Source organism: Rhineura floridana, chromosome 4 (assembly GCF_030035675.1).
Source record: "Rhineura floridana isolate rRhiFlo1 chromosome 4, rRhiFlo1.hap2, whole genome shotgun sequence".
Taxonomy (NCBI): Eukaryota; Metazoa; Chordata; class Lepidosauria; order Squamata; family Rhineuridae; genus Rhineura; species Rhineura floridana.
This window is the reverse complement of record NC_084483.1, coordinates 39,699,166-39,717,312: the sequence shown is the minus strand read 5'-3', so window position 1 is coordinate 39,717,312 and position 18,147 is coordinate 39,699,166. Positions and strand designations below refer to the sequence as shown.

Here is an 18,147-nt window from a genome sequence, read left to right as displayed (position 1 = left end):
AGAAGTACCCAGCTAGATGAAGCATGCTGGTGTGTTGGTGGGTATGGCATGTTCATTTTCAGAGCATTTTAGGGTTAATTAAGAAAATCCTGCAATCCACACATAGCAGCAAACCCTCAAGAATATTTGAGGGGGGACCATTCAGTATAGGGGCTTTCATTCCTTCCCCCCCCCTTCATTTTCTGTGTGTAAGCATACCAGCTCCATATAATTTGTTTCCCAACGGCTATAATCTTAAGACTTTTTCTGTCCTAGCTGCACTTCATGGTTCCTGTCTCCCCATTCTGCAGTATGGTTGTTTCTGTCTCCCTGCTTGCTCTCTGTCTCTCTCCCCCCGCCCCTTTCACCGCAGCTGCTTTTCAGAGCTCAGCTGAGCTTGGCCAAAGCTAGGAACAAGAGGCAGCCAGCAGCATCTTTAGGGCAAGGGAGTGTTTGAGCATCTGTGAGAGGTTGTTATGCGTGTGGAGTCTAGCAGCATTACAGCTGCCTGTCTGCCTAATGCTGCCCAGAGGACACTTGTAGGGACTATTGGCATCTTTTCCTGAGTAGATCAGTCAGATCTGCTCCCTGCAAGGGCCTCTGGTGCACTTCTGAGCCGCAGGAAACTTTCTGTACATGTTTTTGTGTGAGCTCCAGCTGAGGCAAACCTTTATTTTTTGCCTTGTGAACTATGACCGGAAACAAGCCTCAGTTCTTTTTGGGATTAGATCTGTAGCATAATTTCCCTGCTGCTGGTCGAAGTAGGTGTTGCACAAACCAGCTTGTTGCATTGCCTCTCTTCAAAACAGCATAGGATATCACATTCTCCATTTGTTCAGTGGGAGGAAAAAGATTTAGCATTGCACCATTTTCCTGGCATCGCCTTCCCTCCTTTTCTTTTTTTTTCTTCATCTCTTCTCTTGCAAGGCATCAAGTCCTGCAGCTGCTCCACAGTACACAATTCCCAGAGAAACAAAAACGGTGGCTTGGAACACATGTACGAGAGATGCAGCCCTAAATTAAGAACTCCAAATAACACCTATTGTTATGTAATGTGGCATTGCTTACAATTAGAAATGAACATATTCTGTATAGTTTATTCATTTTTTTTTGCATTGGTTGATCATTTGGGGGAGTGGTGGAAAAGCTTCTTTGAGTTGTCATAATGCATCTTATGTAGGTTTGCTCAACTGAATGTGATCTTGTACCTGTTTCACTTCCCCTGATACCAAGCAGCAGTAGGAAAACATTGACTGATTTCAGGAAGCTTTGTGACATCTGTACAGGAAAAAATAACATCCACATTAGCTGTAGTTTTTGCTCTTGCATTTTTTAGGGCAGGAATAGGGATATACATGTGCGGGTGGGGCGGTATTCAGCTAACACATCCCATTAGAGCAAGGAGTTCCACTTCTATAACGGACCTCCCCCCTCCCACACATTCCATGGCTTCCCCAGATTTGCTCCAGAGGCTTGGAGGAACCCCTAGAATAGATTTAGGTGCTGCACAGGGGAGGAGAGGGAAAGAGCATTCCATTGCGCAAGCAGAAATTCTTGCATTGATGGAACTTTCACGCAGGACTAAGTTGGATACAGCCCTCTGTGTGTGCATGTAACTACATACATACACACCTATGCGCACACATGCAGACTGTAAAAACAGAGAAATATATTTTTGACATACTGAGTGCTGTCATGAGCTTTAAAGGGGGGGGCAAGGCATACATTTGAACTAATCTAAATAAATAACTCTCTGCTAGTCCTAGATGTCGCTATTAAGAAAGAGCTTTTTTTTAAGGGAATGTCTGTAGTCATAAAAAAAACCATATTGTGTCAGACAAGAAAACTGGGCCACATTTCACTGCCATTCTAGCACTTCTGTTACTTCTTTCTTTCTTGGTTCCTTTTCTTGCAATGCTCCTTCAGAGTGATAACACCAGACATGGGGACATCATCATCATCCTCACCACCACTATACTGGAAGCAAATTTGTAGCCCGATCCTCTGTGTCATGAGTCTCATTGAGTACAGTGGGGCTTACTTCCTCATAAGTGCACCTAGGATGGCAGCCCTCAGCGTGTTTAATTCCAAATCAGGTTTTATCCAGACACTCATTTTATAATATAAGTGACTCATTTGGCTGGCTGTGTGAATCTCAGATCCCTTTAAGCGGTGAAAGATCCACGTGAGCCATCCGTTCTCTCACAGCAAGAACCTGTCTAAACTAAGGGGGTGAGAGATCGGCCACTGCTATATATGCGGCAGCCTTTAAACCCCATGAGCTCCGAGATAGTGTAGGGGTGGCAGAGAAGCTTGGCAGCTTTTTGTTCCATCTCATAAGCCAGAGGCAAGAGTGCAGGACCCCAGACTGAGACAGCCCTTAAACATTCATGCTCTGGTTCCAAAATCAGGTTTTTAAATTTGCTGGTCAATTTTTTTGAGGAAGCTGAGTAGTGCAACTTTAATAATTTAAATGACATGATTACATACTAATAGTCATAATTACTTAGCACCTCTCTCTCTCTCTCTCTCTCTCTCTCTCTCTCTCTCTCTCTCTCTCTGTCTCCGCTGTTGGAAAATGGATGCTTCCTTCTTGAATTGCCTGAGCTAAAACCTGAGAGGTCGTTTCCCAGCTTTGTATTATTGCTTCATTTATTCAGGCAGTCTGTTCCTTTCACCAATCAAGCCTCCTGCTACTGAGAGGGTGCAGGATTTTCAGTGCAATGTGGCAGAATGCTAGTAATACTGCGCTAGAAATGCAGTGATGTTAACGAGGGGAAATCGTTTAAATCAGAATGCATATGACCGATAATTGATGGCTAGGGAAAGAGCTTCTAATTTATTTGTGCACATTCACAAGCTGCTCTCATTTTACAGCCTCCGTTCAGCTGTGGAGGTCACGTCTGGGCCGGGTGATGTACTCTACGGCAAACTGTCTGCTAATGATGAAGGTAGGTGGTGCAGTTGCTACTGTTACCATATATACTCGAGTAGAGGTTGAGGATGAGTTAGATTACTGTTAGCAGTCATGTGGCTTATAGCTGAATATTCCTACTGAAATCACATTGGGAAACCATGCAAGAACAAGGCAGAACATGCATATTTACGACTTGATATCCAACTAGAATCAGTTTTATGTATTTTTACTCTCTTGTTCGTATCAGGCCCTAGAATTGTTGTTCTAGCTGCACATATTAACAATGCCATTGGTGTCAAACTTCACATGTGGTATTGCTCTGAAGTGTTTAAATACCACTGCTTCTCTTATGACTACCTGACTCACTAACTCAGGAGTTTTCCCATCCTTTTGTTGTGATGACTATCAACAAAGAAAGACCTTTGAGCTAATCCATGCCTTTCCAGAACTAAGACCTCTATAAGGTTGAATAAAATTGTTTGCCAAACCAGATTTTCTTGCTTTCCTTTTTAGGTCTAAAATTAGTCCAGATGTCCAAATAAGGTCACTGTATTGATATAATACAAATCTAGGAGCTAGCTCTAAAGACCGTCACCCAGAATGCTCCTGTGTACACAGCTACAGTAAAAAGTGACATCTAACCAGTGCTACATCTTGACAGACTTCACTTCCAGTAGCAGGTCACATGGCCAGTAAGCAAACACACACACACACACACACACACACACAGAGTGTGTGTGTTGTGAGTTGACTTCATAAAGTGCTGTTGGTCAGCTTCTTTCTCTCTGCTGAATCCATTATCCCTGCATGGAAGGTTTTGGAGCATCTGAACCAATCCTGAGAAGTTACTGGATTTGCTTCTTCAGTGGCTAACTTCAGGGTTGTCAGTTAATGCAGCTTTAGTAGGTTTTAAATGATGGAAGGACAATTTTACAACTTAGAGTGAAGACTTTTAAATGATTGTCATATAAATGCAGGCATACTCTAAGGGTAGTGCCAATCAGAAAAGGCTAGGGTCTTGGACTTTGTTAATTATTGTTATGAATTGAATTGCTTTTGGAACCTGACATGTGCATTTAATTGACAATGTTTCCCACACAAATCAGTCACATGGAGATGGCACCATGAAACAAATCTTTTGTATCACTTGGAGACAGCAACATGCAACAAGCTGTTTGCATTACTTGGATGCTCCTTGGATTTTACTATGAACTACTGTTTGTGACACATACAGAAAAGCAGTGTACAAATAAAGTGGCTATGACTGATACCTTCTTGGAGGTAACACTGTACAACAAACCATTTGTGTGAAGCATCTCTGTATATGGTTTTGGCAGTTCTTATCTATACCAGTGCAAATTGCAAAAAAACCCCGAGGCTTTACCCTGCCATTATGGAAATGAGTGGAACAGCATAAGGAGCCACTTTCCACAAACAGGTTGCCATGTGGAGTTGCCTTCTGACAGCTGCATTTCAAATCAACAACCCCAGTCAGCTTTTGTTTTTAATTTCCTTCTTACTAACTGCTGACGTGCTAACCTTATTAAATGCAGACCTTATTTATTTGAAATGGATTTATTTGTTTATCAAAAGAGTGATAGTGATATCAGTCTTCAGGAAACTATGAAATGCTGATTGCTGTATTTTAGTAGCCAAAATACTAAACGCAGGCCATTGAAGACATGAAATCCTTGATTAGCCTGTAAGGCTTACAGTCTGTCAAATGGGAGGCAAATAAAAGATTTTCCTCATAAATGGATGGCAGATTGGTGGCACTATGTAGATGATTAATACTTAGAAAAGGTAAAGATGTTTCATTGTAGGCATAAAATAGAAATAGTACAGTGAAATAGTCTAAAGACCATTGTAGCAAAAATGCATTTAAAAAAAACAGAAAAGTATCACTTGAGCACTTTAATGATAATGAAGGCTTTTAATGTGTTGAAGTAGACTCCCTTTGAAAAACACAGATTTTGTAGACTCCTTTGTTTCTGCATCCAACCCTTACTCCTCTTCTTTGTATTAAATCTGTCTTGTAGCATCTCCCTTTAGTAGTGCCTGGCCATCTGTTTGTTTTACTTTTTCCCCTTCTTTATAATTCTTTTGAAGCACTGCAACTCAGTCTTAGATCCAAATGCAGTCATGGTTTGCATGAACAGCCATCTCTAAACACAGACATCCATGACCATTTTGAGAATTCCAGTCTCTGCTTTGGCAGTGTTGTGGTCAAGTCTTGAGCCCTTGTTAAAATTTTCTTGCAACTTTCCCTTGGATATTGCTGTTTGCACTTTCCAATGTGAGCATAATTTCCATTAAAGAATCTTCCACTGAGAGCTACATTCACATACTAAATTCAAAGGAAAAATGGATTTCAAGGTGGTGGCCACAATCCAGAGAACTGTATTATTTTAGTACTTGTTACTTCCTAGGATCCTCAATTAAGGCATCTCACATGCACACCCCAGACAGCCTCCCACAGCTCACAGCAAGCCATCTCGGGAGTGAGAGAAAATGTCGCATTAGGTACACCAAAATCCTTTGAGATGACTATAAAGGTGCTCTCTAGATTGTGGACTAAGTCTGTGTTCTTCACAGATGCATCTTCATCAGGGTAGGAAATGTGAGTCACAATGGAAATTTGGCTTGAAGCTCTTACACTGGAATCATGTGGCACATGACACCCCCTGCTGCCAACCGCAATCCCGACCCAGTTCAATCAGTAGTTGCACTCCCAGCTCTCAAGCGACACACAGCATGGTGCCATTTTCATAAATCACGTACACCCAGCCATGCCGATTTGCATAAATACCGCTACTTTATACTGTGTGAACCATGTGCCTTTTATAATAGAAACCCCTATATATTTTACCTTTTAAAAAAATGTTATAGGTAATGAAGAAGTCCAGTTAACATAAAGTGTAATTTAAGGTTGGTATAAAAACATTCACATTAATTGTCATAATGAAAATTAATCACAAAATCACACAAGTACAGATAATTAAGAGTGTTTGCTTACAAGAGTTTGGTACATTTTTTTTCTTTTATATGCTTTCAAATAAATCATTTAGTTGTCAGCTTTGATTTCATGTGCAATAAATAAATGTTAGGGTTTTTTGTTTCTTCTGGGATAAGTGTAAAGTGCATTCTACTGCCATCTAGCGATACCTCTTACCTCCCCCCCCCAAAAAAGAATTCCAGTTTATATTGCTTGCATTCTAACTAATGTCACCCTGGGCTCCTTCAGGAGGAAAAATGGGATATAAATTTAATAATAATAATAATTGAAATAATGGAGAAAGTGGGGAAATGCAATGATGGTGTGGATGACGTGGAGACTGGTGAGAAGAAGAATTAGTAAGTGGTTTAATGAAAATAACATTTGCTGTTAATTGGATACTGGGGAATCACTATACTGCAATTTGCCCCTTTTAAAAAAATATAAACTGGTTAGATGTGAGCTCTAGCACAGGAGAAGGGGCATACCCTTTAAATACCAATGCGAAGAGAACACCACAAGCTAGTCTGGATTTGCACAGTGGGAAAAACCCAGACTACATGTGGAACCCTACAGAATGGGGAAAGAGATCTAAAGTCAGTTATGCCTCATTTTGTGACTGAACTGCCAACACAAAGATCAAACTGTCTTGTATAAAGATTTATACTGTTCTATTCCATTTGGAATATTTTTTCTTGTCTTATAATAGTAACAGTTTTTTATATAATTGCATGTTGTTGTAACCTGCCCTGGGACCTTATGTTGAAGGGTAGGTAAAGAAATTGGTACAAATAAATAAAATACAAATAAATAAACAAAATGACCAAGGGTTGGCTCTCAGTACCTTCACAAGTGGCCAGCCCATGCCTCTTCCACACCACAGTCCTAACAGCTGGGCAGCCTAACTGGACAATAATTGCATTTTTGCATGAACAAATATTGTCTATTTCAGTGCTAGAAAGTGCTGCATTGTACCCATCCATCTTCTTTCATTTTCCTCCTTGTCTTCTCTTAAGCATTCAACCCTTGCCTTTTCTTCCCACTGTTTTCTTGCCCATCAGCAAAACAAATCCTTTAACTATGAAAACCGGTATAAAGAGTTGTGTTCTCTGACAGCACTGTAATAAATATTAACATTCAGGGGACGACAAATGAAGATTAATTTGTACCTTCAGAAGAAAGCGTTTCCCCTGATCCTCCCCATTATAGCCTTTTGAGGTATCCAGAGCACACAGCTTATTCAAAGGTTTAAGAAGGGCACATGGTGTAGTCACTTTACAAATCTGTAGCTTCTCACAGAAGCATGTTGGAGAACTACTTGACTGAAAGCACACCCATATCAGTTTCCCTGGCTTGTTCAAAATCTAATTTTGAGCTCTGATGTATTAGCTTTCCCTAGAGAGGTAGATGCTGACATGGAACAACTTTTCAAGTCCCAAATGTGCATTCTGAGGAGAGATATATGTCTATGTGAGGACTACCCCATCAGAGAGTGCATGTTTGAGTTAGGTCTTATCCTAATCTGCATGTAGAAAAAGGTGTAGCCTTCCTCTCCCATATCACGAGTAGAAATAATAATTGTTTCATGTAGAACTGGTGATTGTTACTTCATAATGGGAAAAGTGGAAAACATACATATTTTTATATACATATATTTAATATATTTTTACTTCCAATGCTACTGAAAAAATAAGTGTGAAAAGAGCTAAACATTACTTCATGCGTGTGTGGGGTGTGTGTTAAATGTTAAGACATTGGAAAATGCTGCCCTACATATAAACAAATCTGAGATTAAATTGTTCTTATGAATTTAGTTTTTACCTAAATTTATTTCTTTTTTCATACCACTGGCTATTAATGGAATCTAAGACAAACTTTTTTCTTTTTTTGGCAGCCAGATCTCAAACAGCCAAAATAGTAGAGAAAGGAGGCGAGTTGCTTGTCCTAGTAAGGCATGAGACTGATGCCTAAGGACTCTCCTTTGATTTAGAGTCTCTCTCTTCTAATTTAAAGGAGACATACAGCATAAATCTTCCTTAAATTATGCTGCAGTAATATCACTTGGCTGCAGAATGTCTCTTGACGCTACCACACAATAGTAGAAAAAGGCTTCTGTAGGCTATCGAGTTCACTGTATTCCTTCTCTGGAACTCTTCCACTGATGGCTAAATTAGTACACAAACAAAGGCCGCAATTCTGCACCCCATGTTGTTTTCTTTAGCCCAATGGTTTCAGTGGCATGAAGCACATGTAACCACATTTTCAGGTGCAGCTTACATTTTGCCCTTCATATTTCTGTTAAAGTTTAGAGTTGTTTTTTGACACTCTTAATCCATTTTTTAAATTTTCATTAAGCTTGCTGTACTGTTCAGTACTAGACAGACATCTCAAAGCTACAGTGGAATATTTGACAAAAGTCTACTTGAAAATCCAGTACATATTGGAGCTTCGTATCTGACTCTACTGTGACTACCAGAAAGTGCAGTAGGGCCCTGCTTATACGGTGGGTTCTGTTCCGGACCCCCGCCGTAAAGCGGAACCCCATTGACTTTAATGGGCTGCGTCGCATGAGAATGACGCAAAAATGACGCAAAACGGCGCAAAAGGGGGGAAAACCCCTTTAAAATGGAAAACGAAAGCCGCCGTATCAGCGGAACGCCTTAAAGCAGAACGCTGTAAAGCGGGGCCCTACTGTATGGGAAAATCTTAGTTGGAAGAAGGACAGGAGAGAGAGATGACAAGATTCATTTTTTATTGCTGTTTGTTCATTTATTTACGCTGAATGCTACAATAGGCTGCTAAATTCAAAATTATTGCATGAGGAGTTTTTGTAGGTACAGGGTGGCTTTGAAGGCCCTCTCCAATCCTTATGGCCACAGGAAGCCAAAAAGCTACTCCTGGACTCAGGCCTTCAGAAGGATCCTTTGATGCAGCTCCAGGAGTAGCACTGGAAATCATAAGAAGAGCCCTGCTGGATTGAACCAAAGGTCCATTTAGTCCAGCACCCTGTTCCCACAGTGGTCAACCAGATGCTTCTCTGGGAAGCCCATGCGCAGGATGTGAGCACAACAACATTTTCCCCACCCGTGATCTCAGCAACTGTTAATCAAAGGCATACCCTCTCCGACACTGTAGGTTATACATAGCCTAGTACACAAGGGCGGGTGGATGGATTGGCGGACATGTGTGCGTGGAATCCTTTGCATGTGCTCCCAGGTTCTTTAGGATGCCATCTGTGTCTACTGGCTTGCTGTCGTGTTTTAATGTAACATGTTTTGTGCCTGAGAAATAGGTCAGATTATAAACAAAAATGAATAAATATTGCCCCTTCCTTATGTGGTATAGCTACCTGAAAATGTTTCCGTGCACTGTCTGTTGCACAGTGAGCTTAATTTTAGTTAATTTTTTCATTGTTTGTGCATTTAAAAAAACCCATAGTTAAGTCATGGCCAAGACCTATCAAACAAGAAGCCACACACAAGAAACAAACATACATTCCTAATGCATTCTTTTAAAATCTTCAGAACATTAAGCAGTAATGGAGGGGGGGGGTTTCTACTCATTCACTAAATCCCCATCCATTTGCACTGAGCTCATTTAAAATTCCCTTCATCTAGCCATAGTGGCTGTTCCCTCATCAAAACACACAAGAGCAGTGGCTGTTTTCTCAGCCAGAGGAATTTTTAGAACATTGGCTATCTGTCTGACAGTGCACTTGGCACCGCAGAGGACATCACTTGCCAAACAGAATGGTGGTGTAGGAGATTCTGTGTGTGTGTATAACCATGTGCATGTGTGTGCACATGGTGCGCTCCCATTGTGCATGATCCTGGCAGATATAAAACTGTTGCTTTATGGGGCAGATACATTTGTTTCTGCTTTGAGGGTAGAGATTTCAAGGCTCCTTTGTACTTTCAGCTGCCCCCATCTCCATGTAATGGGAACAGAGAAAGATGTCTTCAAGCTGGTCATACCTCTTCTTGTATGTCGCCCAGTGTCTTCCCTTGCACACACATACACACCAGGCTAAACTCAACAAAGCAGCATTTAGTCCCAGTCTGGGGAAACCTTTTCTTTGTGTTTTCAAAGATCATGTTCTTTTCATTTTAAATAATTTTGCTTCCATCTGTTTATTGTGCATGCATGTGGCTTCACTTACCTTATGCTATGTACACAGAACAAAGTGTAAATGCTGATCTTGCATCTCCACTTGTGTACTTTTCCCCCTTAGGACTACGTGCTTGCTGTGGAGACATATCACACAGTCATCAAATATTACCCAGAGCAAGAGCCTCAGCTGTTGAGTGGAATTGGGAGGATTTTCCTGCAGGTATATACTGGATTCTGAAAAAAGCCAAGTGATAGCCCTTCTTGACCACTATAAAACAAATATTTTGGGTGTGATAAAAATTGCCTGCTTGTATATACTTAGATGTGTTGATTATTAACCAAATGGTATAATAGGAAACTCACAGTTCACAAGGTTAATTAACATCAAACCATTGTCCAAGCTGTTACTTTATAATTTAAAACAGAGATGGCTAATTAAATAGAGTGGCACTTGAGTGTGCCAAACTTGACTATTAGGTATGTAAGGAAGTTGGCGAGCAGGGGGGACACTTTCTTGTCTTTATCTACCAGACTTTCTCTTTGCTTGCCTCCTTTTAGCATTTAAATCATTATTCCATACCGAGCATAATACTGCAGTTTATAGGTTACAGGCACCACCTGTATTGCCAAACTCTACTGAAAAAGCATGTAAGAGTCTAAACAGCAAAGCCTATTAAAATGATATTTGATATTTGGTTAGCTTTACTTTGTAGAGGGTGGATCTTACACTCATCATATAGAACTCCTGTAGGGGATACTTCTTACTGACATTTTGTTCTCTGCTATAAATTAAATGTGCATCTAGTCAAGTATGGAATGTCATAAATAATCCATATTTCTCTATAAAATATATGGAAACATTAATTTCCATTCTACAATGTACAGTTCTGTATCCAAGTCAAGATGAATATACGTAAATGTGTGTGTGAGAGACGGAGTATGCACAGAATTTTACAGTGGACAGAATTTATTTCTGATTCTCAACATGAACCACCTGGATTTGCTGCTGCCATTGTCCTGGCATACCCCCCCCCCTTTTAAAAATATTAACCTGATGTTTGTCCTCGGCACAAGTCTACACTTACTGCTCTCTAGTTGTTTATTCCCCACTCCCATGCACCAGCTTCAGGTATCGTGTCTACCAAGAGGAAAGATTTGCCACACCACAAAGATGGAAGGGATCCCTAAATACCCCGATCCATCAGCCAAAGTTACTGTGCTCTTCTGCAGTTTAGTCAAGCTGCAACCTGCTGGTCGTTGACAGAACAGCTCTAAATCAGAGTACATGTCTCAGAGTTCTTAGCACACTACTTTGAAATTTGAGCTCTTTATAAGATTCATAAATGACAAGACAATCCCATTTTCCTTGAAAGACCTAAGAGGAATCCTTTTGTTTTTTAAATAAATTTGTTCTCCCCATTTTCTATCATTTCAGCGTTTCTCTCTTTTTATCCTTTTAAACTGCACTAGTTATTTATTTGTCAACAATATTTATAACCCCTCCACCCCAAACAGTCTTCTCAGGGCAGCTCACAGAAAGATAAAACAATTTACAATCCTATAGCAACAAAAACAATAGAAGTATCCAACAGCATAAAAATAGTCACAGAGAGCAAAGACAGCTTAAAGCTCTAAGACAGATGAAAAGGTCATAGAAAATGAAAAAGGTCTTTGCTTGGCACCAAAATGACACCATAGTAGGCGCCAGGTGAACCTCTGTCTAGGGAGAGTACTGCACAGCCAGGCTCCTCCATGCCTGAAAAGGCCCCCTTTCCCATAGCCATCCACCATTCCTCACTCTGGCCCAGTTCGAACATCACAATAAACCATTAACTATGGTTAATAACACTGAAATCATCCACTCTTCACTCATCCATGGGTGGGAACAACAAACCAGAATCCCCGACTTAGCGTTGCATCCCAGCTAGGGTTTATGCTTTGTTTCGCTCCAAACATATAACAATGGGTAAGCCAAAAACAAACCTTAGCTTCGCAGCATGGTTTTGTTCAAAGTGAAACAAAACTACAATCTCCGCTTTGGACAAAACTCTTAAGCTGGAGATTTTGGTTTGTTGCTCCCACTCGTGCTAGGGAGTTGCGAAGCTGGGCCACTGTTTTCCTGGGAGAAAGTTTTTCAAATAGTGTATGATAACCCAGCCTTCTTTTGATTCAAATGTATTATTTTTATCATTAAATGGTTCATATTTGAAGGCTGTTTGTAGCTGGAAAAATAATGAAATATTTGGATTATATCAAATAATGATATTGTACTTTAAAGAAAAAGCATGCTAGGAAAAAGTTGCTGCTTTATGTTACAGAAAAGACTTGTAAGCTATCAATACATTTAATAAAAGTCCCTTTAACTGACTGTTCTGGATCTCAGTGGAGTGTATAAAAGAGCAGAGTTCACTTCCTGGCTATGCTCTTTTGCTCTGAGGTCTATCAGAGGCTGGGTTTGCTGCAAAGACAACATTCCCAACCTTGAGGAGAATGCAAGGAGTGTGTCTCATGTCTCAGAGGAGCAATCTGTCTGTCCAATTCACAGAACAATGTCAACAGGCTCTGAAGGGAATCATGTCTTCCTCAATGTTAGCTGTTACGGGGGGCCTTGAGGGAAGAGGGATTATTGGATATTCTTGAATTAGTGGTTTTACTGTCAGAACGGGGCCTTTTCCTTCAAGTGCCACAGAAATGAAGACAAAGCACAAGAAACCTGTTGGCCTGCTTACATAATCTTGAACAGTAGCAGCTGAAAACATTGTTTTGGTTTGGGGTTCTGGCACCAGAGACACTGTCTTTTATTCCTTGTCAGCATTCCACTCTTTTGTACATTTTTAAAATCCAAAAGAAGAGTTGCCATGTTGTGTCTTATGAAATGTAGAGAGTGTATCTGTGTTTCAATCCCAGTGTTGCCCTTAGGTGGTGGGGAAGGATGAAATTTAATGCAGTAGTGAAACTCTAGTGGAGAATAGTAACTGTGTAGGGTGGGACATCAAACCCGTCCCAGACCTGAGCACTCTTTGGATTTAGTTACAGAGGGGGAAAATTCCATCAACAGGGGCAAAACCTGCAGTTGCTTTTATTGGGGCAGAGAACCTGCTGTGAAATCAAATAATCTGAGAGAGAGCCATGGGGTGGGTAGGTGTTGAGGTTGGCCACAGGAGATCCACAGTAAAATCTTTCCTAGGGTGTGGTGTCTAGCTTATTATCCCTGAAGCTGAATGCAGCCCAATAGCCATGTAGGATAGCCTGCCTGAGACGTGAAAAATGCCTCCTGGTTTTTCTGACGGTTTAGACTGTCCAGATCACCTGGCAGTTTACAATATAAGACCAACGGGCTGTATTTGATGGTGAGGTTACAAGATGTGCAGGCATGTCTTAGCCTAATCTCTCATTCCTTTCAGCAGCAATCCTGCAACTCTCAACCCCGTCTTGTACCTAAAGATAAAATAGGAAGTGTACCATACATTTCACTTGAAAAAGCTCTGTGGCAACACCTCTCTCTCATTTCCTTTCTTCACTGCATAAAATAACTTGTACTAGAAATTGGTCTCAATATTCCTCTTTGTACAGTACATTGAGCTTTCAGTCATAAACAAAACCCCCACCTCTACCCCCTTCAGAGAAACTGGTCAACCTAAGAAAAGAAACATGATACTGTATAAACTATTGTTTGTGTGAAAGCCACTGCCTAAATTAGGCCACATTAGACTTGGGGTGCATACAGATGTACATAGTTTGAGTGGGGAGCCCCCTCTGGATGTGCACTCCCCGCTTTTTTGATCAGATGTACAATTTTGCTCAGAGTATTGAGCTGAGGAACAACTCATTCTCCCTGTTTCCAGCAGAAGAGAAGATGGCTGTGCAGATCACTAATTGGCTGTCCCTTCTGACAATCGTGAAACCACTTTCCACTGTTCAGAACAGCGTGCCGGGGTGGTGGATTGGGTGCTATCCAGTGTTAGTCATATTCAGAGTAGAGCCATCAAAATCAGTGGGCTTGAGTTACTTAGGTCTGTTGATTTCATTGAGTCTGCTCTGAGTATGACATGGCCTCCAAAAAAAGAATCTTGGGAACTATAGTTCACTCCTCACATAGCTACAATTCCCAGCACCCTTAATAAATTACAGTTCCCAGGATTCTTGGGAGAGGGTGCACTTTAAATGTGTGGTGTGTATGCAGCCTCAGTTGGATATCACTAATTGGCTTTAAAAACCCAAAATACCAGCAAACACTTGAACAGATAAATATATTAAGCATCTGGAAAAAAAAGCTGAATGCTTGCCTGATCAGTATTAGATTCAGACAGAGGAGGTATTTGTGTCATTACAAAAGTAAACGTAGGGAGCAGAGCTCGCTCTGCAACAGAAAAGAAAATGCACTGTTCCTGTAGGTAGGTATGTCTGCCCGCCCATATCCTTACTTTTCATAGTCATTATTACTGTGGAATCCTCCATGTCTCCTTTTAATCCTTAAAAAAGAAGTCTGAGTTCTGATTCTACTATAATTTTTTGAGTAAGAAAATGTTTCGGGGGGGGGAATTTAATAGAATGGGATCTTCAAGACTTTGGGTCAAAACCACTAATCTTAGCCATGTGTATTTTTGACAGGTTTTGTGTTAATGTTCCATGTATGCTTCCCCCCCCCCCCCGGGTGCTGGAAGGTATTTTTGTATGAACAATTTTTGTGTCTTTTGCTAATTGGAGTAACTGTTTCTTACCATTTTTGTACTACCCAGATTGGAGACATAAAAATGGCTGAAAAGTATTTTCAAGACGTTGAGAAAGTGACTCAGAAATTGGATGGGCTGAAGAACCAAATTATGGTTTTAATGAACAGGTGGGAAATATAAAAAGCTAAATTAATCTTAAACATGATTTTGCAAAGAATGCGCTGTGAACATTAAGGAGCCCAAGAGAATATCCCTTTTTCTTCATTTGTCTTTTATGTAACTACAACTGTCAGAAGACAGGCTGATTGGCATGTACCAGCCCATGAGATCTGTATAACATGGTGTAGCCATGTTATCTTGGATTGAAGAAGTTGTATTTCCTTTGTTACAAGAGCTGACTTTAAAAGTGTTTCTTGTCCGCTCCAAACTTGTCTCTTCAAATCATTCTCCAGCACAGATTAATGCTACCATCCTATCTAGGCTTATGAAGAAATCCCATTGAACTTTGTGGGACAACTGTTGATTAAATATGCTTAGGATTGGGCTGAAAAAGATTCTGTAGAAAAGGCAGTTCCCACATCCATTTTTAAGGCATACATCTAAGACATTATAAGTAAATGTAACGTAAAGTACTAATGTTAGCAAACAACATACAGACAAGGAGTTAGGATTGTTGCAGCTTTATGTGGTAACAAGCAGGGCTGTGGAGTCGGAAGCAATTTTGGGTGGAGTTGGAGTCGGTAGAAATGTATTAACTCCGACTTCAAAATAAAATTAATATTTTAATATTAATATTAATTTATTAATATTAATACATTTATATACATTTGCCATTTATGAAGGAGTCAGAGTCGGACAGTAGAAAAATAGAGGAGTTGGAGTTGAAAGTTTGACATACCGACTCCACAGCCCTTGTAACAAGTCTGTGTTGACCATTCACATGTTATGCAGGGGTAAACAATTAGAGAGTGTGTCTTCACTTTGCTTTGCGTTTGCTACATGCTTAACATGAGATATAAATTATAACTTCAAGATTGCTTCATGAAGATCACCTGCCGGGAGAAACTCACATCTTTGCGGAAACAAGGATACTAATTTCCTTTTATAGTGTATTTATTCCTATGAGTTTTCTTAAGTAACAATTACCTTCTAAAGGAGTGCTCTCTCTCATATTCCAGAGCATTTCTACATCTTGGTCAGAACAATTTTGCAGAGGCTCACAAATTCTTCACAGAGATTTTGAAGGTTGACCCATCAAATGCTGTGGTAAGAATTTCTTACAGTTAAGTCAATGGCTCATAGGCTTCTAAAATGCCATTCTAAAGCAGGGATGGGGAATCAGTGGCCCTCCAGGTGTCAGTAAACACTGAGTCCCCAAATCCCTCCCTGTCACCCTATTGGCTGAGGCTGGTGGGAGCTGGAGTCCAACAGCATGTGGAGGGCTGCAGGTTCCGCATCCCTGCTTTCGAATTTAGTACCCAAAACTCGAAATGTACAAAATGTTGTAATGCTGTAAAAACAAAAAATCATAGATGCTGCTCCCAGGGATAAGTAAACCAAAAAAATAGACAACGATTGATAGCTGAAAGGACATAGACATTTTAGTATCATATCTCAGTGTTTCAGCATGGTCATAGGGCCGTAGTCAACTAACTCACTGTACTAGCAGAAGCCAGCACAAGGATTCCCACTAGTGCAATGGGACTTCCCCCTGCACCCTTCCCAGATCTGCTCTGGAGGGTCAGAAGAACCCCCAGAACAATACCTAGCAGGAAGAGAGGGGAGGGGAGACTGTTCCAGTGGGCAAGCACATACATTTGCACTGATGGAACTGCACTGAATACAACCCATAGGGCTTTTTTTTTAATGTAAACCTCATTGAACCAAATGAATGATGCAAAACAGTATTGCTTAGGCAATCGTGTTCCTGGCTTCCATCTTGAGTCCCCTGCCTGATTTTGACAGACAGTATTGGAATGGCTGCTACTTGAGTGTGCTCTGAAGGAAAGAGAGCATTCAAATCCCTTTGTAGTGCCAGTGCTTCAACACAAAAGTGAATTAGTGTGCTTATAATTTATATTGAACTGTAACTTTTGGCTTCATGAATAAACCTAATGTATATTTGCTCTAGGCTAACAACAATGCCGCTGTTTGTCTGCTTTATCTGGGAAAACTGAAGGATTCCCTCCGGCAGCTGGAAGGAATGGTTCAGCAGGACCCTAAACACTACCTCCACGAGAGCGTCCTTTTCAATTTGACAACTATGTACGAACTTGAGTCCTCTCGCAGCATGCAGAAGAAGCAGGCTCTGCTTGAGGCTGTGGCTGTCAAAGAAGGTGACAGCTTCAACACTCAGTGTCTCAAGTTAGGATAAGGCCATCCTTTTTTAGTCTGGAAGGGATCATTTCAGAAGTTGTATATACTCCTGCTAATCTGTAAACGTTCCTCTAGCAAGTGCAATAAAAAGTTTTTTAATTATGAACATATGGTAAAATTACTACAATGTAAGAGTGTATACGCTGGTCTGTTTTCAACAAATCCTGGCTATCGCCCTAGGGATTTTGTGTTGATCTACAGGCAACTTCATCCCTGCAGTTATTGCCAAGCTTATAGTATATACAAACAATCACAATTATTCAGACGGGTTTTCTCCTGCAAATAGCAGCATTTTTGAGCGAACTTGTATTGATGGCTTTTGTTCTAAACACATTTGGGGCTTGGTGATAAAATGACACCAGCTAACTCATTGCATGTGTATAATTGGAGGACAGTGGGTGGTGGAGGGAAGAATGCTGCAATAAAATACAACATTGTGAAGATAGGCTCCTTTTCAGCTTTTTTCTAATGCAGTACACCCGCTAGTGATGTCCCATTACACCTCAGCAAGACAGTCAAAGCGGATCTATACAATTATGTGATAACGGTCCCATTCACCCTGCTCCAGCGGTGCCTAAGGTATCCCCCGCTATCTTGTGCAACTCGGGCAAAAGGAAATAAATGTACAGTAGATACTAATATTTGGATTCCTGGGCTACTAAGGCCCCCAAATTGGCTCTACTCTTTGGGTGTTCTGCTCATGGTAACCACCACACACAAGTGGGAATCTGGGCCGCACCCGGGAGCCACTGTGGTGTAATTGTTAAGATTGTTGGACTGGGACCTGGGAGACCAGGGTTCAGATCTCCACAGCCGTGAAGCTTGCTGGGTGACCTTGGACTAGCCACTGTCTCTCAGCCTACCCTACCTCACAGGGTTGTTGTGAGGATAAAATGGAAAGGGAGAAGAACCATGTTTGCCACCTTGAGCTCCTTAGAAGAATGGTGGGATATAAATGTAATAATAAACAGAATAAATAAACAGAACACAACCATCTGAAGCGAGGCAAGAGCCTTCGTGTTTACAGACTGTGTGATCTAGAACCCTGATTGTTCAGGTTCAATACCATACGGAAGTCTGTACAAGCATTAAACATT

At 40.8% G+C, this 18,147-nt stretch overlaps 1 protein-coding gene across 7 annotated transcripts in view; it reads left to right on the top strand.

Annotated features, from left to right (window-relative positions):
* TRAPPC12 (trafficking protein particle complex subunit 12) overlaps nt 1–17,156 on the top strand; it is a 69,722-nt gene extending 52,566 nt beyond the window's left edge. For all 7 annotated transcript variants that reach the window (XM_061622861.1, XM_061622857.1, XM_061622859.1 and 4 more), the window contains 5 exons: nt 2,857–2,930; nt 10,123–10,221; nt 14,741–14,841; nt 15,853–15,940; nt 16,806–17,156. In XM_061622861.1, the coding sequence (XP_061478845.1) occupies nt 2,857–2,930; nt 10,123–10,221; nt 14,741–14,841; nt 15,853–15,940; nt 16,806–17,048 (605 nt within the window). In that variant the 3' untranslated portion in view covers nt 17,049–17,156. The remainder of the gene's footprint in view (nt 1–2,856; nt 2,931–10,122; nt 10,222–14,740; nt 14,842–15,852; nt 15,941–16,805) is intronic.
* The last annotated feature ends 991 nt before the right edge of the window (nt 17,157–18,147 follow it).